This window comes from Cervus elaphus, chromosome 18 (genome assembly GCF_910594005.1).
Source record: "Cervus elaphus chromosome 18, mCerEla1.1, whole genome shotgun sequence".
Classification (NCBI taxonomy): Eukaryota; Metazoa; Chordata; class Mammalia; order Artiodactyla; family Cervidae; genus Cervus; species Cervus elaphus.
This window is the reverse complement of record NC_057832.1, coordinates 107,186,111-107,210,196: the sequence shown is the minus strand read 5'-3', so window position 1 is coordinate 107,210,196 and position 24,086 is coordinate 107,186,111. Positions and strand designations below refer to the sequence as shown.

The following is a 24,086-nucleotide window of genomic DNA, read 5'->3' as shown; positions in this document are numbered from 1 at the left end:
GCAGCAGAGTTGAATAATGCAGCAGAAACTATATGGCCCTATAAGACTAACATATTTACTATCCAGTCCTTTTATAGAAAAAATCTGGACCCTTGCTGTAATCTCTCAGTTCACTGGTTCTTTTAAATGACCGTGTAATTGGTATATATTGTCCCCTCACTGCACAGCCAACCTGGGAATAAAGGGCTGTGCTGTTTAAGCTTAAGGGTTAAGGCTGTGCAGATAAACTTCAGACTTACAGGTGGCTTAGGGGTAAAGAATCTGCCTGCCAACGCAAGAGACGTGGGGTGCATTGGTCAGAAAGATCCCCTGGAGGAGGGCATGGCAACCCACTCCAGTATTCTTGCCTGGAGAATCCCATGGGCAGAGAAGCCTGGTGGGCTAGTCCATGGCTTCACAATGAGTCAGACATGATTGACTGAAGCAACTTAACATATGCACTACACACATCAGCTTTATCTAGCTAAACAGAGCCACAAGATGGGAGTGGAAGATGCATTTACTTGAAACACATGAAATTGACTTTTTTTGTGGGTGAAAAACTTTTGCATCTTTGCAGTTCCATCAGGTTCAATCTAATAATTTCTCTGGCATAATTTCACTAGCCCCCACATGTCAGGAGGATCTGCTGACACCTTGGTCTGGAAACTTCAATGTTTGCTGCATCACCCTCCTGGCACATTTTTTGTTCTTGTCATTTCTATCTCCTTTCAGTTAATTGTTTTACAAGTAGTCTTTGTGCTTCTGTTCAGGAACATGTTCACAAATATAAAGGAACATGTTTCCTTTCACTCGAGGAACTGTGCAAATGCCAGTCGCGCAGTTACAGCTGGCCATCAAGACAGTGCCTTTGCTTGGAAAGGAAGAAGCAGATTTAGGCCCTCAGGATCCCCAACACTGTCTATGCTTGTTGTTTCCCTGATCTGGTGAGATGACACTTGCCAGGTGGCATCAGCCTGGCCGTAGATAGGCTGCACTTGCTGCCACCCCGAACCTGCCAGGTTGTGGTTAGACGGTTGATCCCAGGTCATTTAATTTGGAAACTGTCCTGCCTGACAGTGAATGCATGTGCTTCCTTTTCATGAATCTGTAGTCCAATCGAATCACTAAAAAAACAACTTTCACTTGACCCTTGTGGCAGAGTTTTGATCAGTTCTGTGTATCTTTGGGGGCTTCCCTGGTGGCTCTGTTGGTAAAGAATCCACCTGTAATGCAGGAGACCTGGGTTTGACCCCTGGGAAGACCTGGGAAGATCCTCTGGAGGAGGGCATGGCAACCCACTCCAGTATTCTTGCCTGGAAAATCCCCATGGACAAAAACCTGGCGGGCTACAGTCCATGGGGTTACAAAGTTGGACACAACTGAGCGACTAATCACAGCACATGTATCGCTGAGTTTCCCCGGGCCTCATGTTGTAGAAGTTGATTTTTCAAGGACTAAAAATACAAAACCTTTAAAGACAGATTATGGTGGTGGTGTATTTTAACACTGTAGGTATTTCCTTCTAGGATATCTGATGTCAAACAATTAAGTGCCTTCTATGGCCACTGCCTGTAGCAGAAAATAAAACTGTATTTGGGAGCTGGGTTTCATGTATTCGGGTTCTGACTCTACCCCTTAAAAGTCATGCAGTTTTAGATACACCTCTTAGTCTGTCTACAGTACTCATGTGTAAATTGTGAGAGTTGGAGTCAGCAGTCTCTGAGATTCCTGCCATGTTAGAAATGCAATGGCTATTCATATGGGGGTTTATTTGAATTATTAAAATTATTTTTTTTACTTATTTTAATTGGAGGATAATTCCTTTGCAATATTGTGTTGCCAACAATCCTACATGCAGGGCAGCAAAGGAGAAACAGACATAAAGAACAGAATTTTGGACTCAGTGGGAGAAAGGAGAAGATGGGATGATTTGAGAGAAAATTACTTTTTAAAGAAGGAATTTGAATGACATTTCTCTGGTATATCAAATTGTTTGCAAATCACAAACAGTTTAGGAGGAATTATTTATATCTTATTAATTAGTATTTCGTGCTTAATTGATTTAGTAATTTGCCACTGGATCATGTCAGATCTTGAAGATACTCAGCGGTAAAGATAAAATTGCTCTGATGTGATGTAATTGGGATGGCTGTATTTGCCAGTTTTCCTGAGACAGTCCTAATTTATGTCTGCTGTTCCAACGTAATTATTGTCTCTGCTCCCTTTCATTCTTAAAATTGTTTCAGTTAAGATGATAAATTATGTGGTCACATTAAGTATAATCTAAGTAGCAGCTACTGTTAAATTTTTTTAAAAAATCACTATGATTAAAATTTTAAAGCCCATAATTGTATAATGGGAATTTGATGTTTATTAGAAAACAAATGCTACCACACATTATTATCACTTTACAGTCACAAAAAAGAAAAAAAAATTGCTGGAAATGTAATTGGCCTAAGGTTACTTAGTCCATTGGGGTATAGAGTTAAGCCCCTGGAACCTAGGTATTGTTATTATCATTAGTCTATATTGACTTCGTTCCTTTCAAAAATCAAAAGCACTTTAGATTTGCCAAGTGTGCTAGGACCATTATTTTTTCAGCAGCCTTAGACAAACCCAGCAGAAGCAGTCTCTTTGTTTCCTCTCTAACAACTCTCTGGAAGAGACAATTTTTTTTTTTTCCTGGGTCCCTTACACTGGAGGGACTACTGGGAAGGATTGATGTCTGGGGATAGAAAAATGACAGGCAGATAGTAGGCATGTCTTCATTTCCTTCTCACCATTATCCCAGATCAGCCAAGTCTGTGATGGGCGCAAGCCAAGTGAGACAAAATTATGTGCAAAGTTAGCCTTTCTAGAACCCGCCAAGTCTCTAACACTTTTAATGTAAATATCCTATAAAAGGTTATCAAGTTTCAGCTGGTCTGTCCTATAAGCTGAGTTCTTGTTATCAGTTTATAAAGTAGAATGCATTTGAAATCTGGTCTCTTAAGTTCCTGGGGCTGGTTGGGAGTGATGAGGAGCATGGGACCTCTGTGTGTGTGCGCGCACAAGCATGTGCATAAGTATGCACACATGTACTTGTTCCTTCTTGCGGTGGCATTTCCCTCCGTGCAGAATTGTTTACTGGCCTGTTTTTCCCTTCAGTTTCACAATAAGGTGACCTGCTTCATGCTGCATCAGATTGAGGAACCCTGCTCCCTGGGGGCGCACGCTGCTGTTATTGTTCCGCCCACCTGGATCATTAAGGTGAAGAAACCTCAGGTAACTGCCGGGCCCCTGGTGCTGCTGGGCCAGCTCAGAGAAAAAGGAACTGCTGCTTCCTGCTTTTCTCCCCCCTGACGAGGCTCTCGGTTCCTACGATCTCTGCTCACTCCTCCCCACAGGCCCGTGCCTAGCTCCCCAGTTCATCCCCTTAGCCCATCCCCTACTGCTGTTGGGCTCTCTCATGGAACCAGCCTCTTCCTAAAGAAATCGGAGTTTCACAGCAGGAGTGCTCGCTCCCCATTCAGATGCTAATATGTTTTCTCTCTGCTGAGTTCCTTAAAGCCCCTGGTGAGGGGTGCGTGCAGCTGATTCTTACACGACTCTCTTCTCTTGCAGCCTGGGCAACCCCAGGGAGTGACTGTGAGGGCACACGGTGGTGCAGGCTTCAGTGTTGGGTTGCGGTTTCCACCACTTCCAACCCCAACGCAGACTGTGGGTCATGACCTTCCCCAGTACACGAGGCCTGCTTAGCGAGCAACACTCTTTCCTTAAGGCAAAGTAGAATTTATCCTCTTAACAGCTAATCTCATTCTGTATTCAAGCCTCCTTGTACTTTCTGCATTGCAGGCTGATTCTTTAGGTCTGAGCCACCAAGAAGCTCTTATGTACGTGTGTTTCCCCCTAAAATTCAGTACTCTCTTCAATTGTTTCGTAGTAAATATTCAGTTAAATCAACACGTTTTCATCAAAAACCTTGATGGTATCAAGAAGGCTACTAAGCACTGTGATGTAATACATGATCTTTGCTCTGAAGAACCATGTGATTACTTTAAGGAAAGATCAGGGAGAGCTTCATGAAGCAGGTGGGTTTTACTCTGCCTCCTTAAAGATGGATAGGATTTAGATCAGTGGAGAAGAAAATAACATGCAGGAGAATGGAAGTATACTTTGTCCAAAATTATATCCATGGGGCTGTGAGACTAAGTTGACTGCAGAGGAAGGTTTATGTAGTGGGTGAGTAAAAGGGACGAGTGTAAGATTGTTCAGCCCTGACTCAGAGGAGATTTTTGCTCCGTGTAAACTTTATCCTTTTAACAAAGGAATGATTAAGTAAAATTATATATATATATATATATATATGTATATTTTTTAATACCTTTTAGGAAACAACTAGCACGAGTATGTAGGATGACCTAGTGGTATGGGATTTTGGACGACTGAAGATAAAACAGGAAAGCCAGAAGACACTACCACTCTGCAGAGAGACTCTTAAGTTTACTTTTGTAAACTTTAAAAGATCTTTGGGTTGTGGAAATTTTCAAACAAGTGAAGAGAAAGAGATGATCATACGGAATTCTATAACCATGAACATTTCTGCTGCTGTTGTTGTTTCATCTGTCCCTTGCCACGCCGTATTTTTCTTTTCATAATTAAATTTGTTTTGAGATTCCCATACAGTTGTTAAGAAACAACACAGAAGGAACCCATGTATCCATTACAAACTTTCTCCTCATGGTACCATCTTGGAGTATCAGAGTATATATAACATCATAACCAGGATGTTGACACTGATCAACATCAGTGAAGACACAGAACAATTCCATTACCATAGGTATCCTTATGTTACCTTTTCATCGCCACATTTGTGTTTCTTTTGGCCCCACGCCATTTACTCTGTCTTCTTGAAAGTGCAAGTCTTCCTTTTTCCCTTTTGCTAGGGTATTTTAAAGCAAAGTTTAGCATACCATTTAATATATAAATGCTTCCTTTTGTTTCCCAGAAACATAATACTTCAGAAAGACAATTCCGTACCGTTACTTCACCCATCAAAATTAATTAATTTGAGGTCACATCCTTAAAATATTTTCTGATTGTTTCAAATATATCTTTTTAATACAGCCATTTTTCAAACTAAGATCCAAAGTCTGCCACTTCCTTTTTCTTGACTGGTCTCTTAAATCCCTTTTAATCTATAGCATTCTCTTCTCTTATTTTTTTTGCCGTTTATTTATTGAATACATAGGGTGATTTTACCTATAGCATAGCTCATATTTTAATTTTGACTGATCATGTCCTTATTGTGTTTTTAAATCATTTACATCATCATTTAAAATCATGGCCCATATTTCTTATAAAAATATTTAGATGTAAGGACTCAGATTCAGGTTTAATTTCTTGGCAAAAGGGCTGTTTTGGTGTCTTTTTCTATAGTGTTGCTTTTAATGGAACATAATACCAGATTATTCACTGTTAGTGGTGTTAGGATTCAGGAACTGTCATCCTGATCCATTTGCTATAATTTGTCCATTACAGGTTGTTGCCTAAATTTTTTATTTCATTAGGTTTTGTTAAAGGGTGATTTTCCAATTTTTACTCTTCATTTTTTAGCTACAGTTTTTCTATAAAGAGACCCTGACATTATTACCAGCAAATATAATACATAACAGATGCTTTTGTGTTTGCCTTCATTTGTAAATTTTCATAATAATAAGTTGGTATCTTAGCAACTTTTATTAGGTAGCTGATTGGTGGGAATTATTTTTTGGAAAGTAGTTCAGAGTCAGGATGCTAAAGTCCAAAATTTTTTAATAATCACCTTTTTATCCCCATCTGTGATTCAGGACATTGTAATAATAAGAATGAAAGCTAACATTTATTGAATGCTTTGCATGTGGTACATATTTTAAGTACTATATGTTCAGTATCTCATTGTCACAGTGCTTTTATTAGTCCCACTTGCAGCTGTAGAAAGTGAGGAATAGAAAAGCCAAACAAATTAGCTGGGGCTATACAATTATTGGTGTGAGATGCATTTGAACCCACAAATTGTGACTCTGAAATCCAAGCTCTTAATGATATATCATGCTACTTTACTATGTTGCTAAAATCAGCCTTGATGAATTAGATAACTTTAAAAATCATGGTAGTCCCTTCTCCCCTGGGTCCCAAAGTCATCAAGTAATTTAACTAGTTAACTAAGTTCTGTATAAAAGGTGGTGTATAATGAGCCTGAGGGGGCAGAGTGGCAGTAGGGTAGTGGTGAAGAGCTCTGGTTTGCGAACCAGGCAGCCTGTACTCATAACTTTGCTCTGCCACTTAATAACTTGTTTCATCTCAACTTAATCTCTTCTACTTCAGTTTCTCCTCCGTAAAGGGTAAATAATACTCGTACCTATTTCACAGAGCTTTTTTGAGGACTGGTGAGCTAAAACACGTAAAATAACACACACAGAACAGTACTTGGCTCATTGTAACCACTCAGATTTTAGCTCTTGCTATTTTCCTTCTTGGTGACTTTTAGGAGCATACGGTGTCAGGTGAAGCTGTGCAACAACAGATCACAGCGGGACAGTCATCCAGGGGTCAGGATAGAAGTTACTGACCCCTGAACCTTCTGTGTTACAGTGAAAGCATGTGTCAGGAGGGTGAAAGAGAGACCCAGTGCAGGGGGTAGAAGGAGACAAGCATAGGGGCCATAGCCTGGTATCCACAGAGTTTCCAAGTACACCTAGAAGTATTACTATAGCTGTTGTATTTCACACCGGAGTGGGATTGTATATTCACTAATCCAATCCCTATCCCAGGGGAGACAGTCAAGACCTGCTCATTTACTAAATAAAAGAAGACAGGGGGAACATCCACACCTAGAAAATGGAAGGAGGAGGAGGAGAATGTTGCTAGACAGAGAACTATGATAGCATGAAGTTTCATTATTAAAAAACGAAAAGAAAAATAGGGCAGTCATCAATGTTCAATTCTGTAGACATGAAAAAAATAGTAAGGGTTGAGAGAAGTCCTTGTGTTTGGAACCAGATCATTGATAAGTCAAAGCCGTAATTTGTAGAGTATGGGGCGTAGGTGTCAACCTGTTACAAATGGTGTGGAAGCAATAAGATTAGAGAATTTGCTTGGAGACATTGGGTGGGAAATTTTTTTAAAAAAAGGAAAATTTGGAAGGTTGATGGAAAACAGCAGATAAAATGCCTTTTGAACATTTATAGTTTGTGTATCTCTCTGCCTGTACCATATGTTTCTCTGTTTTTCCATTGGGGCTTCCCTGATGGCTCAGCAGGTAAAGAATCTGCCTGCAGTACAGGAGCTGCAGGAGACACAGGTTTGAGCCCTGGGTCGGGACAATCCCCTGGAGAAGGAAATGGCAACCCGCTCCAGTTGCCTGAAAAATCCCATGGACAGACGAGCCTGGTGGGCTGCAGTCCAAAGGGTTGCAAAGAGGCAGACCCAACTGAGCACAAGCACCTACCTACCTGTTTTTATATGACACTGCTTAACAATGATAAAGGAGAAGAGCCTTAATTGAATTAAATAAATGCTTAATTAACCACATTCAAAGATGCTGTTATCTACAGCGGGAGGTCCAAAGATGAATCAGATGTTCATTTGATGTCCACAAAGAGTGTACTTCCCAGGGAGGAAAATAGACACAACAGTCTAAATCATTAGTTGGAATCTTCGTGAATTTGATTCTGGAGAGGAATTCAGCCACAAGTAAATCCTTCATATTGGGTTGACCAAAAAATTCATTCAAGTTTTTTCCCTAACATCTTATGGAAAAACACAAAGAGTAGTTTTCAGATGTCTGGGAAGGGATATCTATTTGACTGGTGTGCATCTCATGGGAAAGATACACATATGGGGGTGAAAGGAAGGGGCCAGGGAGTTGGGTTGCATCAGCCCTGGTCATTGAGATGCGTATACATCTAAGGCACAAAGGGGAAAACGCCACCTAAGATGTGGAAACATGGTGGAGACATGAAGCAGAATTGAGCTGCCTCAGTCATGGAGAACAGCCTAGGCTCAGTGGAAAATCTTCGCTTTGTGCTTGGTCTTGAAGGATGTGGGCCACATCCCTGGCAAGAGGGATGAGGAAGGGTGATGCAAGCCAATAGGATCTAACTGAGAACAGCAGTGAAGATGGGTCATGAAATAAAGTCGGCTTTATTTGTGATGTTTGTGTCTAAATAAATGGCTCTAAAGAAGAGGAGTAAAGGAAATTTACTGAGGTTTATTATGGTCTGAAAAAGTGGGTTGTAAAGAGGTGGAATTAAACCATATATTTTCGTTCTCTGTGGAAAGACGGCGGGTTCTGAGTGGATAATGACTCTGTGACCAGCTGTGGAGTTGGTCGCTCTGTGAAAGCTTGCTGGATGATTTGCTGGGTTTCATCACCAAATTACCTGGAGAGACCTGGAAGTGAAAAGTTGATGGAAGGCAGATAACTGAAAGGAGTTAAAATGAAAAAAAAAAAAAAAAAAAAAAAAAACAACCAAATTTTAGTGACCAAGCCTCAAGCAGTAATATAAAGTCCAGGTTATATTTGAAGTTACAAATGTCAGTGTTTGTCCTCTGGACTGAAAATGTTAGAGGATAATGCTTTGGATGAATGAGTTAAAGATATTCAAATACTAGTGCAGGCACTTGGAGCTGATGGGGCAAGACTCATGTGACATGAACTTTTTGTGAGGTCACATTTGTGGGGGGACCTTAGAGGTGTGTGTTTTTAATAAATAACATCATTCTCTACTTAATGCTTTAAAATTTGGCTTTTCTATTTGAAAAATCATAGGGAAAATCTATATTAATACATATATATTTGATTCCTTTTAAACTGCTATGGATATTTCATAGTTGATTTAAGCCCATTCCCTCCCAATGGATATCTAGATTATTTCGAATGGTCTGTTTATAAAAATGTCACAATCAACTCCTGCCTAGCCTTGTATGGGCTTTGTCCATGCTAGTCCTTATTCCTTATGATTGGATTATCTTAAAAGGCTAGGGATCCCATGGTATGTAATAGAAATGACCAACAATCTCTCTCCATGCCCAATGCCAAAGACTTCCTTTGGTCAATTCTAGATATCACACTTGCTGTGTGAAACAAGTTGCTGTGATTTGGCCAAATATGCCTGAGAAGCTGCTGAGACCCTGTCCTTAACTTTTGTAGTAAGTTTTCTTGATTCTTCTGCTTGCCTGTCCTTACAACAACCATGCTGCAGTGCTAAAGCTGGATTCAGGGCAGAGTGAGAATATCCTTTCATAGACAATGTCCACGGAGCGCCCTCTTGTTATCCATCAGAGTTTTGTCCAGCATGTGAATGGAGGAAGATTTCATCTGGGATGATGAAGTGAGATATCGTCTCTTTAGACGTGTTATTATAATTGATCCTTTGTGATCCTGTCACCTGAGGAAATCCCAAGAGTTAATAAGAGTAGTAAGTTGGGTTTCATTGACAGTGGAGTGATTCACCCGTAGGGTTTCATAACAGCCCAGGAAGGCGTCATAACTGTGATAGAGATTGTGTTGATAGGATTATTTTTGTATTTTTGTGGCAAGGTAATCCTGTGCCACAATACCTGGGACAAGAAAACAAAAATCCTTTATCTTTTCTTAGGAATTTCACAAAAGAGTGGGCACAGAATGAACAGGGGTGAATGCTGTTGGAATCAGAAGAATGTAAAAATCCAGACAAGAGCACTGCGTTTCACTGTTTGGACAGGTGAACCTGTAGAGCGAACCCTTTGCACCACTGAGTTAGCTGCTTTTGATTACAGCGATGCTTTGTTTTAGAACCCAGGAAAAGTATTAAAGATTTCTTAGCTGTATATTGTCAACAATTCTAGACAACAACGTCTTGGTATAATTTTTTCATTCTTGGGAACCATGTTTATTTAACCCTCACAAGACTGACCAGGCAGAGTAAGTGATATTGTGGATTAGCAAGGCTTGAAAACCTGTCTTGGCCAAAACACAGCCTGAATCTGCCTTCGCATCCATCTGTTCCTCACTGAATTAAGCTGCCTTCTAAAAGAAGTGATGTTCTGAGACAGAGATACATGTTTACACAAGGAGAGACTGAAGCCTGGGGAATTTGGAGGTTGAAGTTCCATAATACTTATCGTTTGCTCTTTGACCACCCGTAGGGAGGTAAGCTTATCAGAGCTCACGTACAAGCGTCCAGGTACTGTACGTCAACCACTGTGCTTGAGCTTGCCCCCTTCTCGTTCTGTGAGCTGAAGGCCTCAGGTGCGTGTGGCTTGGTGAGGTTTGGAAGCATTTGCATCTATGTTTAAAACAAAGGCCATTTTCGTCTGTCTGTTCCCTATGAGAGCTGAGTCTCCTGCCTGCTCCTTTTTCAGACATACAGCCTTCTTTTGGTATGTTTTTCTAACCCTCTTCTCAAACATACTTGATCAGCAGGATCACCTGAGGAACCGTGATTTCTGTGATCAAGCAAGTTGAGGAAACGGTCTCTCAACTTGATTCATGTGACCTATCCCTTGGAGTTTAATTATTGAGTCCTGTCAGGAACGGAGGCCCATAGTGTGTTGCTATAAGTGCTGTCCCGCATTGCTCTTGGCACTAAATGAACGAAAACGAAAGAAATTAGGAAACAGTCACTCACTTCCTAAGGACCCTTTTTGAAATCAGGGAAGACTCAGTCAATATTGTGAATTATAAAAATACTGATTTATTATTTCCACAATGATGTGAGTGCATACTGTGTGCCAGGCATTTGTGCTGGGGGTATAGAGCCATCAAGAGGCAACTGGTAACGTTGATCGAAGTGTTTCTCATGGGATGGATACCAGGTTAATTACTTTACGTACATTTTTTTTTTTTCATTTAAACTCCACAACTGTCCTATGAGGTAGGTATTATCACCTTCATTTGAAAATTAAGAAACCGTTATTTCACAAGTTTGACTTGGCCAGGGTTATGGAGCTAAGTAACAGGGAGGTTCAGAATTCAGTCTGTCAAATCCCACACCTCACGCTTCTTACCCCAGTGATTGGCTTTACTATACACAGTACATACGGCTCCTTATTTTACCTTTTGTACCTCAGACAGAGGTTCTCAATTCCGGCTACACTAGAATTCCCCAGGAGCTTTTATTATTTTATTCTATTCCATCCTGTCATAATATATTCTATTCTGGGGAGCTTTTAAAAAGTATCTTTGCCTGGGCTTCACCCTAAACAAATTAAATAAGAATATTTGCTGGGGCCCAGGTACCAACACGCAAAGCATCATGAATTGCCGTAAACAGTAATAGATGCTGTTTCTGCCAGTCTAATAGTTTTCAGCACTCTACTTGGATTATTCGACTGATTAAGCATTTAAAAGTTCCGAGTAATTGTTCTTCCCTTTTAATAAAATTGGAGGTAGTCAAAATATAGCAAATACTCAAAGAATGCAGATGTTTCCCAAAGAGGGACATGATAATAGATCCATTTAAAGAGGAATTTGGAAACTTGGAGATCTGTTTGCAGGAGAAGTATAGTCTAGAGTGAGTGATGAGAGATCACCTGGCATCGTGAACACCCATGAACTTCTGGATTTCTTTTCTGGTGAGATTCAGAGAACCTGAAGACTCTTTTAATCTGATGGGGGAAGAAAACCTTGGGACAAATGGTGGTTCAAGAAAGTTTCCTTCATCCTTGGTGAGCACAGGCCACAAATCAACTTCTTTTTTCCTTGGTCCAAATGCAAGTAAAATAAAAGCTAAATAGTTTCAGTCTTACTAACTTAGATGTGTTAATATATGTACTCTAGACTAAAAGGTTTATTTTGAATGCCCTAAGAAAAAATACAGTGTTGAAAAATAGATATCTAAGTTTCTTCAAGCTGTTTGAAAACATTGCTCAAACAATGCATGTATCTATACTTATATAAACTTTTAAGTTAAAAATTTTGTATTTCAGGCTTTCAACACTTTGTAAAACATCTATGTCATGGTAGTAATAGCTTGCCTTTATGAAAATGGCCATCTAATTAATTATTGACTCTCCACTAATTAAATCTGATTTTGCCTTGCCTTCAGCCAGGGAGCTGTGACTGTTCCCAGAAAGAGGTTCTTCTCAAAGCATCTGTATCAAATATTAAGAGTAAATAGCTGAAATAATCAGAGTTGTGGTCCATATGTTCCCTAGAAAGAGAAAGACAGGGAAAGTAAATTTGGGGTCCCTGTGTTTCAAGTTGGATATGCTTCTGAGAGAAAAGATCAAGGTTGCCAAGGGAGGGAGGACTTCTTTAAACCAATGGGTCCTTAGCCAGAAAAAGGAAGAGCAGTGACTGCCACTCTACTATCATAAGTAACTTGACTCTTCGCATTTTTAAAACCAAGCCATGAATGCTGATAGAAGACGTGGATCATAACATTTCAGTGGGGTTGAGTAATTTTATATGAACAGGTCATCTCCTATAAAAAGTAAACAGAGGGGGAAAAAAGAAAAAAGCAAAAAGAAAAACGTGAAAAATGGCCTCCTTTTTTACATTTCCACATAGGTGATCTCCATACCAGGAGATGAACTCCTTGAACTTGGTTGGGCGGGAGACGGACCTGGTTGGGCGGGAGACTGGAGCCCCTCAGAGAATTTGGGATTCTTCCATTTTTACTGGGAGGGTTGGCAGGTATAACATGTGTTGTTATGTGAGTCCATGAGAGCCTCCAGGGTTCTAACTCCCTGCCTCTCCGTGGGGTGGGGAGTCAGTCGCTCGCTCTGAAGCACGCGACTGGGTTCTGTGTGTGGCTTCCCCATGAGCAGTGGCTTGGGAGTGTCATAGCATGAGAAGCATGCCCTGCCGATCAGCATGTGCCGCCGTCACCTCCGCCATGATCCTGCATGGGCGTGCTCGCGGGCCGGCGGCCTCCGGCTCAGGGGCCCCTTCTTTCCCTACAGAACTCCCTGAAGGCGTCCAATCGGAAGAAGAAGAGAACAAGCTTTAAAAGAAAAGCCAGCAAAAGAGGAACCGAAGTAAGTGCTTGAGGGTGATGGTCCAGGGAAATCCACCTTCCTCTTCACCGTCTCCTCCGTCTGACTCGACCTGGCCCGAGCTCCTTTTTCTGATGGATCTCCTGCGACTCTCCTTCATCATACCCTAAGCACACTGGGATTCTGCCTGTTCCTTTAAAATATATACATAAAACCTCTTGTCACTTGAGAGAGTGTTTGCTCTTGTCTGTGGAAGTGTTATCCCAAAGATGATAAAGATGAAGATGAGAGCTAGAATGTATCTAGAGCACTTCAAGCCTATAGAATAAAAACAGATCATAAATTCTTGGGGGCAAGTTATAGCTTGAGACACTTTCTCACGTTGAGTGAACCCTGTGAAACAAGATACAGTGTATTTTGGGGGATATTTTGATGATGGGGGATGGCACTGGTTCTGGAAATGTCTCACTGTCATTGCTTTGGGGCTGCTTTTCACGTCATGGATATATGTCTCAATACTACTACTTGCTTTCTTTAGCAGGAAAACAAAGGTCGTCCTTTTGTGATAAAACCTATCTCTTCTCCGCTCATGAAACCTTTGCTTGTGTTCGTGAACCCCAAGAGTGGAGGCAACCAGGTAAGTCGGTTTTCATGAGTTTCACTTGGAAGTTTCAACACTTTCTTGAAAACACATTTCCTGACACCAAGTGAAATAGCACTGTGGAACTCCTAGCATTGGAAGACAGCCAGTTTCTGCAGTAAGGCACAGCTTTACACTGGACAGGGCCAGGCGAAACCTCGAGGTTCTAGGATTTATCCCTCTGCTTCCACGTCAAGCTTCACTAAAGGTGTCAAAAACCTAACTGCTAACATTTTACTTACAGATTTTCAAGAAAATTCATGCTACAAACACTTAGTGTTTCAGCTTTCTCAACTTCTATAGTTAGGAAGCCCTTCATGAGCTTGTGTGTGTGTGTAGTTGCTCAGTCATGTCCAACTCTTTGTAACCCCATGGACTATAGCCCACCAGGCTCCTCCGTCCATGGAATTCTCCAGGCAAGAATACTGGAGTGGGTTGTTGTTCCCTTCTCCAGGGGATCTTCTTGACCCAGGAATCGAACCCAGGTCTCCTGCATTGCGGGCAGATTCTTTACTGTCTGAGCCACCACCTGTATTTCTTTCTACTGTAATTGAGACTCAACTACTTTTCCCCTGGTCTTCAGAGGGAAGAGAGAATGATGATTTATTACCCATGATAATCATGAACAATAGACACCACCAAGGCTACCAAAAATATATCACCTTTCACAGGTTTCATTTGGTCTTTGCCCAAGTCCTATAGAATGATTAATATCAACCTCATGTGAGGATAACAAATAGCCTTAGAAAAGTAAAATTTAATAACATATCTAATGTACACAGCTCTTTAAAGGATAGAAATTGTTCTAGAATCCAGGTCTTTGTCTCATCATCTAATTCTCGTCCCACTCTGAGGCTTCTTATCAATACTTCTCTGTGGGTTCTGATTTTGCTGTGACTTTCACGTGAGTTTGGATGATATTTCCTGTGTCCATTAAGTGCACATTTTACATTTTGAGACAAGATTCCCTGAAGTGTCATGCTAAGCAACTTAAAGATCTAAAACTGTTTGAGTCACCTCATATAAGTAGGGAAATCATAGAATTAAGATTGACCCAAGATAATGCTTGTTCTTATTAGTAAAGTTAATGGGTATTTTCCAGATCACATTAATGATAGTAAAGCTTCTCTAATGGGAGCTTCTAATTTAAAGAAATATTACCCCCCTTTCCTTTCTTCAAAATTATTTTTATTAATTTTTGTTTACGTGTTTATTTAATTTTTGGCTGTGCTGGTTCTTCATTGCTGCACGCTGGCTTTCTCTAGTTGCCGCACGTGGGGGCTACTCTCTAGTTGCTTCAAGCTTCTCATTGCAGTGGCTTCTCTTGTACAGCCTGGGCTCTAGGGAGCAGGCTCAGTAGTTGTGGCAGGTGTTAGTTGCCCCATGGCATGTGGGATCTTCCTGGACCAGGGATCAAACCAGTGTCCCCAGCATTTCAAGGTGGATTCTTAACATTGGACCACCAGGGAAACCTCCAAATTCTTTTTCTTTTTTTAAAACTTTTTAAATGATTTTTTTTTATGTGAACCACTTTTAAAGTCTATTGAATTCGTTGGGGCTTCCCAGGTGGTGCAGTGGTAAAGAATCCCACCTGCCAATGCAGGAAACACAGGAGACTTGGGTTTGATCCCTGGGTTGGAAAGATCCCTTGGAGTTGGAAATGGCAACCCGCTCCAGGATTTTTGCCTGGAAAATTCCATGGACAGAGGAGCCTGGTGGGTTACAGTTCATGAGGCTGCAAAGAGTTGGACAAGACTGACTGACCGAGCATATTGAATTTGTTACGATATCGCTTCTGTTGTTTATGTTCTGTTTTGTTTGGCCATGAGGCATGTGGTATCTTAGCTCCCTGACCAGGACTCCAGCTCATGCCCCCTGCATTGGAAGGCAATGGCTTAATCACTGGACTGCCAGGGAAGTCCCTCCAAAATTCTTAATAATGATTCCTCTGTTAAAAGTCTGTATTAACATTGTAGAGAATAGAGAAAAGAAACGTTATTAAGTAGAGATTTTTAGCATCCTGCTTTTTTGGTTTACTGAATGATGATCTTCATGTTGTAATGATGGTGATCCTAAAACTACCTCTTGAGAAATTTCTTGGGAGTGAAGTTGAGTTTGCTCTGAATCTTAACTCCCTCTCTAGGTATAGTCTTTCCATAGCCTGACTAGGGTTGAGGGTGTGGTTGGGGACCATGGAACAGAGTGCAGTTAATTAATGTCAATGACTCCATGATTTTGGCCACCTGAGCTCCACATGCTAATTAATGTCAGGTACATTTTATCATGAGAGTCTATGTAAAATGCATTAATTGAATTCTTATAAGCTTTTCCTAATTTAAGGCATTTAGAAAATTGTAGATGATCTCTGCTTTTGAGGAGGGGGCAGTCCAGTTAAGACACAGCCTGTTCCTGTTTCAAACTCTGTATAAATTATTAAAGACAGGGACTTCAGAGATGATCTACGATTGTTTCTTCTTTCACTAAATAGAAAACAGCTCCAGGAAGCAGAAGTGAATTTTCTAAGGATATTGTGTTTGTTAATGACACAAAAGGGGCGAATGGGAAAAAGAATCTGAGCAAGGAGATGTGAACATTAAGGAGATGTGAATTCTAAATTGAGTGGATCAGACCACAAGTGCTGTGAAATTTCAGAGGCAAGCAGTCGCTTGGGAGTGATAAGGAAATGGTGTCAGGGAAGTGGCTGAAGCAGAAGATGGACACCACTTAGTTTTGCAGAGGAAACTAGGGTCGTGCCCTCTTCTTCTTCTTGTACCACATTCCTGTTCATCCTTTACTGCTCAGTAGCACCTTTCTGAACAACTGCTCAGAACTAATTGGCTTATCTACTGTGCTCCTGAAGTCCGGGGCGCACACGTGGACTATGTAAATTGCATCATTAAGTCCTGTACTGTGTATACCATGTGAGTCTACCGAAGAGATACAGGCTTCGTTAATGCCAGGGCTGCACCTCTGAACCTATGATTTCTAGTACATAGTGCATAGGAATGAACTATAATTGTTCAACCAGCAGTATGTGTAGAAGGTGGGATGTTGTGATGAAAGTGATTCATTTTGAGCACAGTATAATGGGTAGAGCATGCATATTAAGTTATTAGAAATGTGATGAAAGATTAGAAAGAACTTGTGGAGCAGTGTCTTAAAACCTGGCTGAGGATTTTGGATTTATATAGTAAAAATTTGTTTTTTGCTATTTAAAGATTTTTTTTTTTAGTTTTGAAAAATATTTTTAAATAAAGGAGTAATATAATGGCAAATTAATTAGACACATTGAGAATACTTATAGGACAGGAGGCTATTCATTAGCATAAATTAGATAGAGGACCTTGTTGTTTATCCATTCTATATAAAATAGTTAGCATTTACTAATCCCAACCTTCCAATCTTTCCTTCAACAACAAGGTCCTACTGTATAGCACAAGGAACTATATTCAACATCCAGTGATGAAGCATAATGGAAAAGAATATGAAAAATAATATATATATATATTATATGTATATCTGAGTTACTGTGCTGTATAGCAGAAATTAACATTGTAAATCAAATGTGCTTCAATAAAATTTTTTAAAAATTGGATAGAGAGCTTAATGAATGGACCAATGAATAGATGGGTAGACCTACAGACTAAAGGATGGATGTGTGGATGAATGAATGGGCATATGGATGAATGGAAGTAAGGTATCAAGATTTTCCAGCTGATTATCTGGAAAGTGGCTTTGTTATCAATGAATTTTCAGGAAAGGGAAGAATTATTTTGGGAAAGATTTTGAAATGTGTTTGAAGAATTTGAGATCACAGTGAGGTATTCAGGTTTTAAAACTGGCCTGTTATTAGAAGCAAAAAGCTTCATGACTTTGCTGGCACTTGGAGGCACTTTGGCTTATCAATGCATTGCCCTAATGATGTCACCTCCAGAGTACCTAGGATTCTCAGAAATGTGACTAAGCAAATCAAAATGAATAATACATAACTTTAAACTTCTGTATATTTCCTCTGTAAAGTAGAATTCTTTTTTTAAAAAATATTTATTTATTTGGCTCTGCTGGATCCCAGTTGTGGCACAGGGGTTTCCATTCTTCAGTGCGGCGTGTGGGATCTTTTGTTGGAGCGTGCAGGATCCTTTCTTTTAGGATCCTTTTTTAGCAGCATGTGGGATCTAGTTCCCCGATCAGGGATGCAACCCAAGCCCTCCCCCCACCTCCCTGCAGTGGGAGCTTGGAGTCCCAGCCACAGGACCACCAGGAAAGTCCCTCGAATTCTTTACTAAGCATAATACATACAAAGAACCTTGTTTCTAAGCACAACATGGAATGTTGAGAAAGCTGAAGAGAAATCCAAACACTCACCCATAATTAGAATCTTTCAAACTGACCTCCATATATTTACAGTTCATATATTTATGGTTCCTTCTTCAGTGTTAGGATGGTACACCTCTAACCACCCCCCACCCCCAGCTGTGTTGAGCAGGGCAGAGTCACGGTCAGGGGTGACCTAACTCCTCTTTCAGGTCTAGCTGTGGCCATACCGTGCCCTTCACGCTGCACATGAGTCAGTAGGATGGGGGCAGTCAGAGAATGAAGTAAACCACCCCACTCGGCAAAACAGAATCAGAGGAATGGAGCTTCTTATTCCTCAGCTCCCTTGACTCTCTGACCCAAAGGAGCCACAGTTGAGACCAAGAGGAGAGAAAGAGCAGACGGTGGTGGCAGTGAAAACGAAGCAGGTTACCCCCAGGAAGGAGGAAGCGGGAAGGATGTGCATGTGTTTTCTTACCTGGAGTCTCTCCTTGTGGAACATTCTGTGCTCACACCTTACATGATGTGGTATTCTCCTTCGAGAAGGAGGCCATTCACGTTTATTTACCTTAGAGACGAGTTGAGATTAGTAACGTGACCTCTGTGTTTGTTTGACATCCTCAGACAACCTTTGAAATGCCATTCATCAGAATCTTTATCTGGAAATTTTCAGTTTTGGGAAAATTCAGGAAATTTCATCCTGATGTTAGGGTTCAGTCCAGGGAATTTCTATCTGGACTCTCCCCTCTTATAGTTCAGTAGCTTTCAAATTTCTGTGTAAATCGAACTCATGGAAACACTTGTTAGACTTGTTCTACCCTATAAAATCTGGTGCCGTGTGTCTGGGGTGAGGCCCAGGAATGCCACTGATGAGCATCTCAGATAATTCTGACATCAGTCTTTTGTGGAAATCATTTAGGGACACATCATCAGAGTCATATCAAGGTTTCTTGAGATTACCTGGGCCTTGTGTGAGGAGCACAGTGGGTGAGAATTTATTGGAGATGAAAGTTTATTTTTTTGTTTGAAAAATAGCATCTCAGCTTGTCCTTACTGTCTTTAGGGAGGCTCATCTCTTAGCCCAGAGAAGTGGTTCTCAGCTCCCACTGCCTCTAAAGACCCCAGCAGCCTTTACCCAGACAGTGATGTCTGTTCCACCCCATGCTAAGACCTGTGAGGACAGGGCACCTTAACTGGTCTAAGCTCCTAGATGATTTTCTTATCTAGCAAGTGTTAAGAATCGTGGCCTTTTTTCCTCTCAAGCTTCAGTGTGCATGGATCAACTGGGGATCATGTTAAAATGCAGATTCTGATTCAGTGAGTCAGGGTGCCTCTGAAATCCTGCTTTTCTGGCAAGCTTCCTGGTTGTCAGCCACCATTTCTGCGGCTTGGAGACCACACTGATTCGCAGGAGTTTACAGCAATTAGTAGAGAAATGGGACTTCCCAGGTGGCACTAGTGGTAAAGAAGCCTCCTGCCGATGCAGGAGATGCAAGACACAAGACACGTGAGTGCGATCCCTGGGCCAGGCAGATCCCCTGGACTCTAATTTTTGATTGTTAAATCAGGGCTTTTGCCTTTTAAGAATTGATTTGTCTTGCTCATCTGTGTCTAGATATAAATTACTCCCCCCACCCCTTTCTGTTCTTGAAGGTTAGGCTTCAGACTTAAAACACACACACAAGAAAACCTTCTTAGATATGTAGTCTTCAAATAACTAGACTATATCGCCATCTGCTGGCAAGTAAAATGCCTATAGCTCTTTTTTTTTTCTTCAGTATTTTTTCAGAAAATTTCCAACACTTGGCAGGAAGATACTGAGCTGAACATGGGGGCGGTTTTTATATCCTGTTTTTTAAACAATGACTTCTTTTAAACAGATATGTTTGTGTGTTAGTCACTTGGTCTTGTCCGACTCTTTGCAACCCCATGACTGCAGCCCACCAGGCTCCTCTGTCCCTGGAATTCTCCAGGCAGTAATACTGGAGTTGATTGCCATTCCATTTTCCAGGGGATCTTCCAGACGCAGGGGTCAAACCTGGGTCTCCCGCATTGCCGGCAGATCCTTTACCGTCTGAGCCACCAGAGAAGCCTCCTTTAAACAGATGCTTCACAGTAATTGTCTCTTTTTTCTAACCCTTCAGGTAGACACATACTGGGTGTTCTGCAGAGCTTTGGAGGTCGGTGGTATGGCTGTTACTGGTGGGATGTGAGCTATGTGAGGGAACATTCACTAGAGTCAGGGGCTATGATATCAACTTTAGTGTCTCCTCCTGCAGAAAAGAAGAAAGATAAACTTTACTTCTGCGTGATCCCCTCCTCAGTGTGGAAACCTAAGGGCTTGAGAAAGAGCCCCCACCGTATCTCTGCTTTAACTTCAACACTTAAATGTTTTTTTGGATGCCCCTGACTCATTAGCATGTTTGTACCTGAGTCTTATGGACCTTTCTGATGTCTGTCAGTGTTTCCTGCTTTCACACTGGGTCTCCTTCACTCTCCATCACAAATTTCATCTTCAGTGACATAGATTATACATTCATGGTTAGGCAAATATCTTTCTTTTAATTGAGCTGTAGCTGATTTATAATATTACATTAGTTTCAGGTGTCCAACATAGTGATTCAGTGTTCTTGTAGGTTAGGCTTCATTTCAAGTTTTCCTAGAATATAGGCTTTATTTCCTGTAAGCAGGTGATCTGTCCGCTAGTTATTCTAGCCAGACAGTCCTCAGAGTCAAGGGTCCAGACTTTGGGTGCTTACACTGTTCGGTGTGAAATCCCAGGGTTCAGGTGTGGTATGAGTTGGACCCCTGGATGGGAGTTCCCAGGGAGCTTATCAGCAGGTTGTAGGAGGAAAGGATGTTCAGTCTGTGGACAGGATCATTCCGACCGAGTTCGCACCCCTATCCGTGGACAGGCATTCCCACATTGCGGGCACCTCTCCTGAGTCAGGCCAGGGAAAGTCAACCCAGGTAGGAGGAAAGAGGAGACAAGAAGAAGTAACTTCAAATCGCAATCCCCAAACTACTTCTTAATACTGAACAAACAACCTCAATGAAGATGATGTTCTCTGTCAGGAAGCATGTAACAAGAGGCTTCCAGTGTGCTGTTTTGGATCTGTCAGGAACCCTCTGGCCCTTATTAATTCCTGAATATTCAGGAATTAAGAGGAGAGGCATGCCTTTCCTGGGGCTGAGGAATCCAGGCATTTCTTATTACGGTGATAAGTACCTTCTTCCTTTTTATGAACCGTACGGTAAAAGGTGATTGTTTGCAATTCTCTCTTTGATAGGGATCGCGTTATGTTTTGTAAATCTGGAATTTTAATCTTTATCTTTGCTGAGAATAACTACCTTATATATGCACACACCATGTTGATTAAAACACCTTTGCTCCATCAGAGCTTGGGTCCCCATGTCTTTCTTTCTTTCTTTCTATTCCTTTTTTCTGTCTTTCTCTCTCTGTCTATTTCTGGCTAATTCCTTGAGCGCGGAGGCCCGCTGAGCTCACTTTCTTGCCCGGGCTTCTAAGACCCTCTCGAGAAGGCACACTGCGCCTTCACCTACTCGAGAGGCGCCGGGTGCCCACGTGCAGCAGCGCGAACCCTAAGAACAGGGCTCTATTGGCTTTCCGCGTAAACCAGGGGATATCAGCCTCTTTCTCTCTCTTGCTTTCTTATCGTTGACTCCGGACCACTAGGTTCCGGTCCATTAAAGGACCAACAGTTCTCTACTGTGCTCAACCTAAGCATAAATCAAAAACCATTATTTTTATTTTTTTTATTGAGGTAGAGTTGATTTACATTATCGTGTTTCTAGTGTACAGTGAAGTGATTCAGTATGTGTGTTTTCTTTATCATTAGGCTTATTAGAGGATACTGAGTGATACTTCCCTGTGCTTTGCAGCAGGATCTTGTTGTTTATCTGTTTTATATAATAGTTTGTATCTGCTAATCCCAAACTCCTAATGTGTCCCCTGCCCCCTTTCCCCTTTAGTAACCGTAGGTTTGTTTTCTATGTCTGTGAGTTTCTGTTTTGTAAAGAAGTTTGTGTTACAGTTTTAGATTCCACATCTAAGTGTTATCACATGATATTTGTCTTTGACTTACTTCACTTAATATGATAATCTCTTATTCCATCCCTGTTGCTGCAAATGACCTTATTTATGGATGAGTAATATTCTATTATGTGTATATATATATACACACATACATATATACACACATTTATATAGATACATGCATTTATTCAGAAAACTAAGATCATGGCATCTGGTCCCATCACTTCATGGCAGATAGATGGGGGAACAGTGGAAACAGTGGCTGACTTTATTTTTTTGAGCTCCAAAATCACTGCAGATGGTGATCGCAGCCATGAAACTAAAAGACGCCTACTCCTTGGAAGGGAAGTTATGACCAACCTAGACAGTGTATTAAAAAGCAGAGACATTACTTTGTCAATAAAGGTCTGTCTAGTCAAGGCTATGGTTTTTCCAGTGGTCATGTATGGATGTGAGAGTTGGACTACAAAGAAAGCTGAGCGCCTAAGAATTGATGCTTTTGAACTGTGGTGTTGGAGAAGACTCTTGAGAGTCCCTTGGACTGCAAGGAGATCCAACCAGTCCATCCTAAAGGAGATCAGTCCTGGGTGTTCATTGGACAGACCAATGTTGAAGCTGAAACTCCATACTTTGGCCACCTGATGTGAAGCGCTGGCTCATTTAAAAAAGGAAAAAAACCCTGATGCTGGGAAAGATTGAAGGCAGGAGGAGAAGGGGACAGCAGAGGATGAGATGATTAGATGGCATCACCGACTCAATGGACATGAGTTTGGGTAAACTCCGGGAGTTGGTGATGGACAGGGAGGCCTGGCATGCTGTGCTTCATGGGGTCGCAGGGAGTTAGACACGATTGAGCAACTGAACTGATATATATAAAACATCTTCCTTATTCATTTATCTGTGATGGAACTTAGGTTGCCTCTATGTCTTGGCTATTGTAAATAGTATTGCTATGAACATTGGTGTGCATATATATTTTCAAATTAAACCTTTCTCTGGATATGTGCCCAGGAGTAGGACTGCTATATCGTATGGTAGCTCTATTTTTAGTTATCTGAGGAACCTCCATACTATTGTTCATAGTAACTGCACTGATTCCCTTTTCTCTACACGCTCTCCAGCATTTATTGTTTGTAGACTTTTTGATAACCCACTCCAGTACTCTTGCCTGGGAAATCCCATGGACGGAAGAGCCTGGTAGGCTACAGTCCATGGGGGTGCGAAGAGTTGGGTATGACTGAGCGGCTTCACTTTCACTTTTCACTTTCATGCTCTGGAGAAGGAAATGGCAACCCACTCCAATATTCTTGCCTGGAGAGTCCTAGGGATGGGAGCCTGGTGGGCTGCCGTCTATGGGGTCACACAGAGTCGGACGCGACTGACGTGACGCAGCAGCAGCAGCAGCAGCAGCAGAGTTTTTGATGATAGCCTTTCTGATCATTGAGGTGATAACCTCATTGTGGTTTTGATTTGCACTTCTCTAGTAATTAGTGATGTTGCATGTCTTTTGTGTGCCATTTCCAAAGGCCCTACCTTCATGTTGAGGGTGAATTTTAGAGAACAGCCATCAGTGTATAGCACAAACCAAGCCATCGAGCCCCTTTGATAGGTCTAGGGCCTGGATGCCTAGCTCCTTAGTCTGTAGTTAGACTGATGTATCAATATGTAAGTCCTATCCTCCTGATTCAAGCACTTTAGGGACTCTCATTTCCTGCAAAACAAAGCCCAAGCTCCATAGCCTATATCAGCGGTCCCCAACCTCAATGGCACCAGAGACTGGTTTCGTGGAAGACAATTTTTCCATGGACTGTGGGGCGATGGGGCTGCAGATGGTTTCAGGATGATTCAAGTACATTTATTGTGCACTTTATTTCAATTATTATTACGCTGTGATATATAATGAAATATTTATGTAACTCACCATAAGACATAATCAGTGGGAGCCCTGAGCTTATTTTCCTTCAACTAGATAGTTGAGCTCACGCAGTAATATGAGTGATGGGAAGCAACTATAAAAATACAGATGAAGCTTCCCTTGCTCACCTGCTACTCATCTCCTGCTTTGCTGCCTGCTTCCTGACAGGCTGTGGACAGGTGGTCCGTGGCATGGGAGTTGGGGACCCCTGGTCTATATGAATTAATCCGCAACTC

The 24,086-nt window shown here is 41.4% G+C and overlaps 1 protein-coding gene across 12 annotated transcripts in view; it reads left to right on the top strand.

Annotated features, from left to right (window-relative positions):
- Positions 1–24,086, top strand: part of DGKI (diacylglycerol kinase iota) — a 489,355-nt gene that overhangs the window by 236,811 nt on the left and 228,458 nt on the right. For 8 of the 12 annotated variants that reach the window (XR_006334812.1, XM_043871571.1, XM_043871573.1 and 5 more), the window contains 3 exons: positions 3,130–3,246; positions 12,892–12,966; positions 13,463–13,561. Coding sequence is in view for 11 of the 12 variants with exons in the window: in XM_043871571.1 (XP_043727506.1) it covers positions 3,130–3,246; positions 12,892–12,966; positions 13,463–13,561 (291 nt within the window). In the remaining variant the exon portion in view is untranslated. The remainder of the gene's footprint in view (positions 1–3,129; positions 3,247–12,891; positions 12,967–13,462; positions 13,562–24,086) is intronic. The other 4 variants (XM_043871572.1, XM_043871567.1, XM_043871570.1 and 1 more) reach the window with 3 other exon arrangements.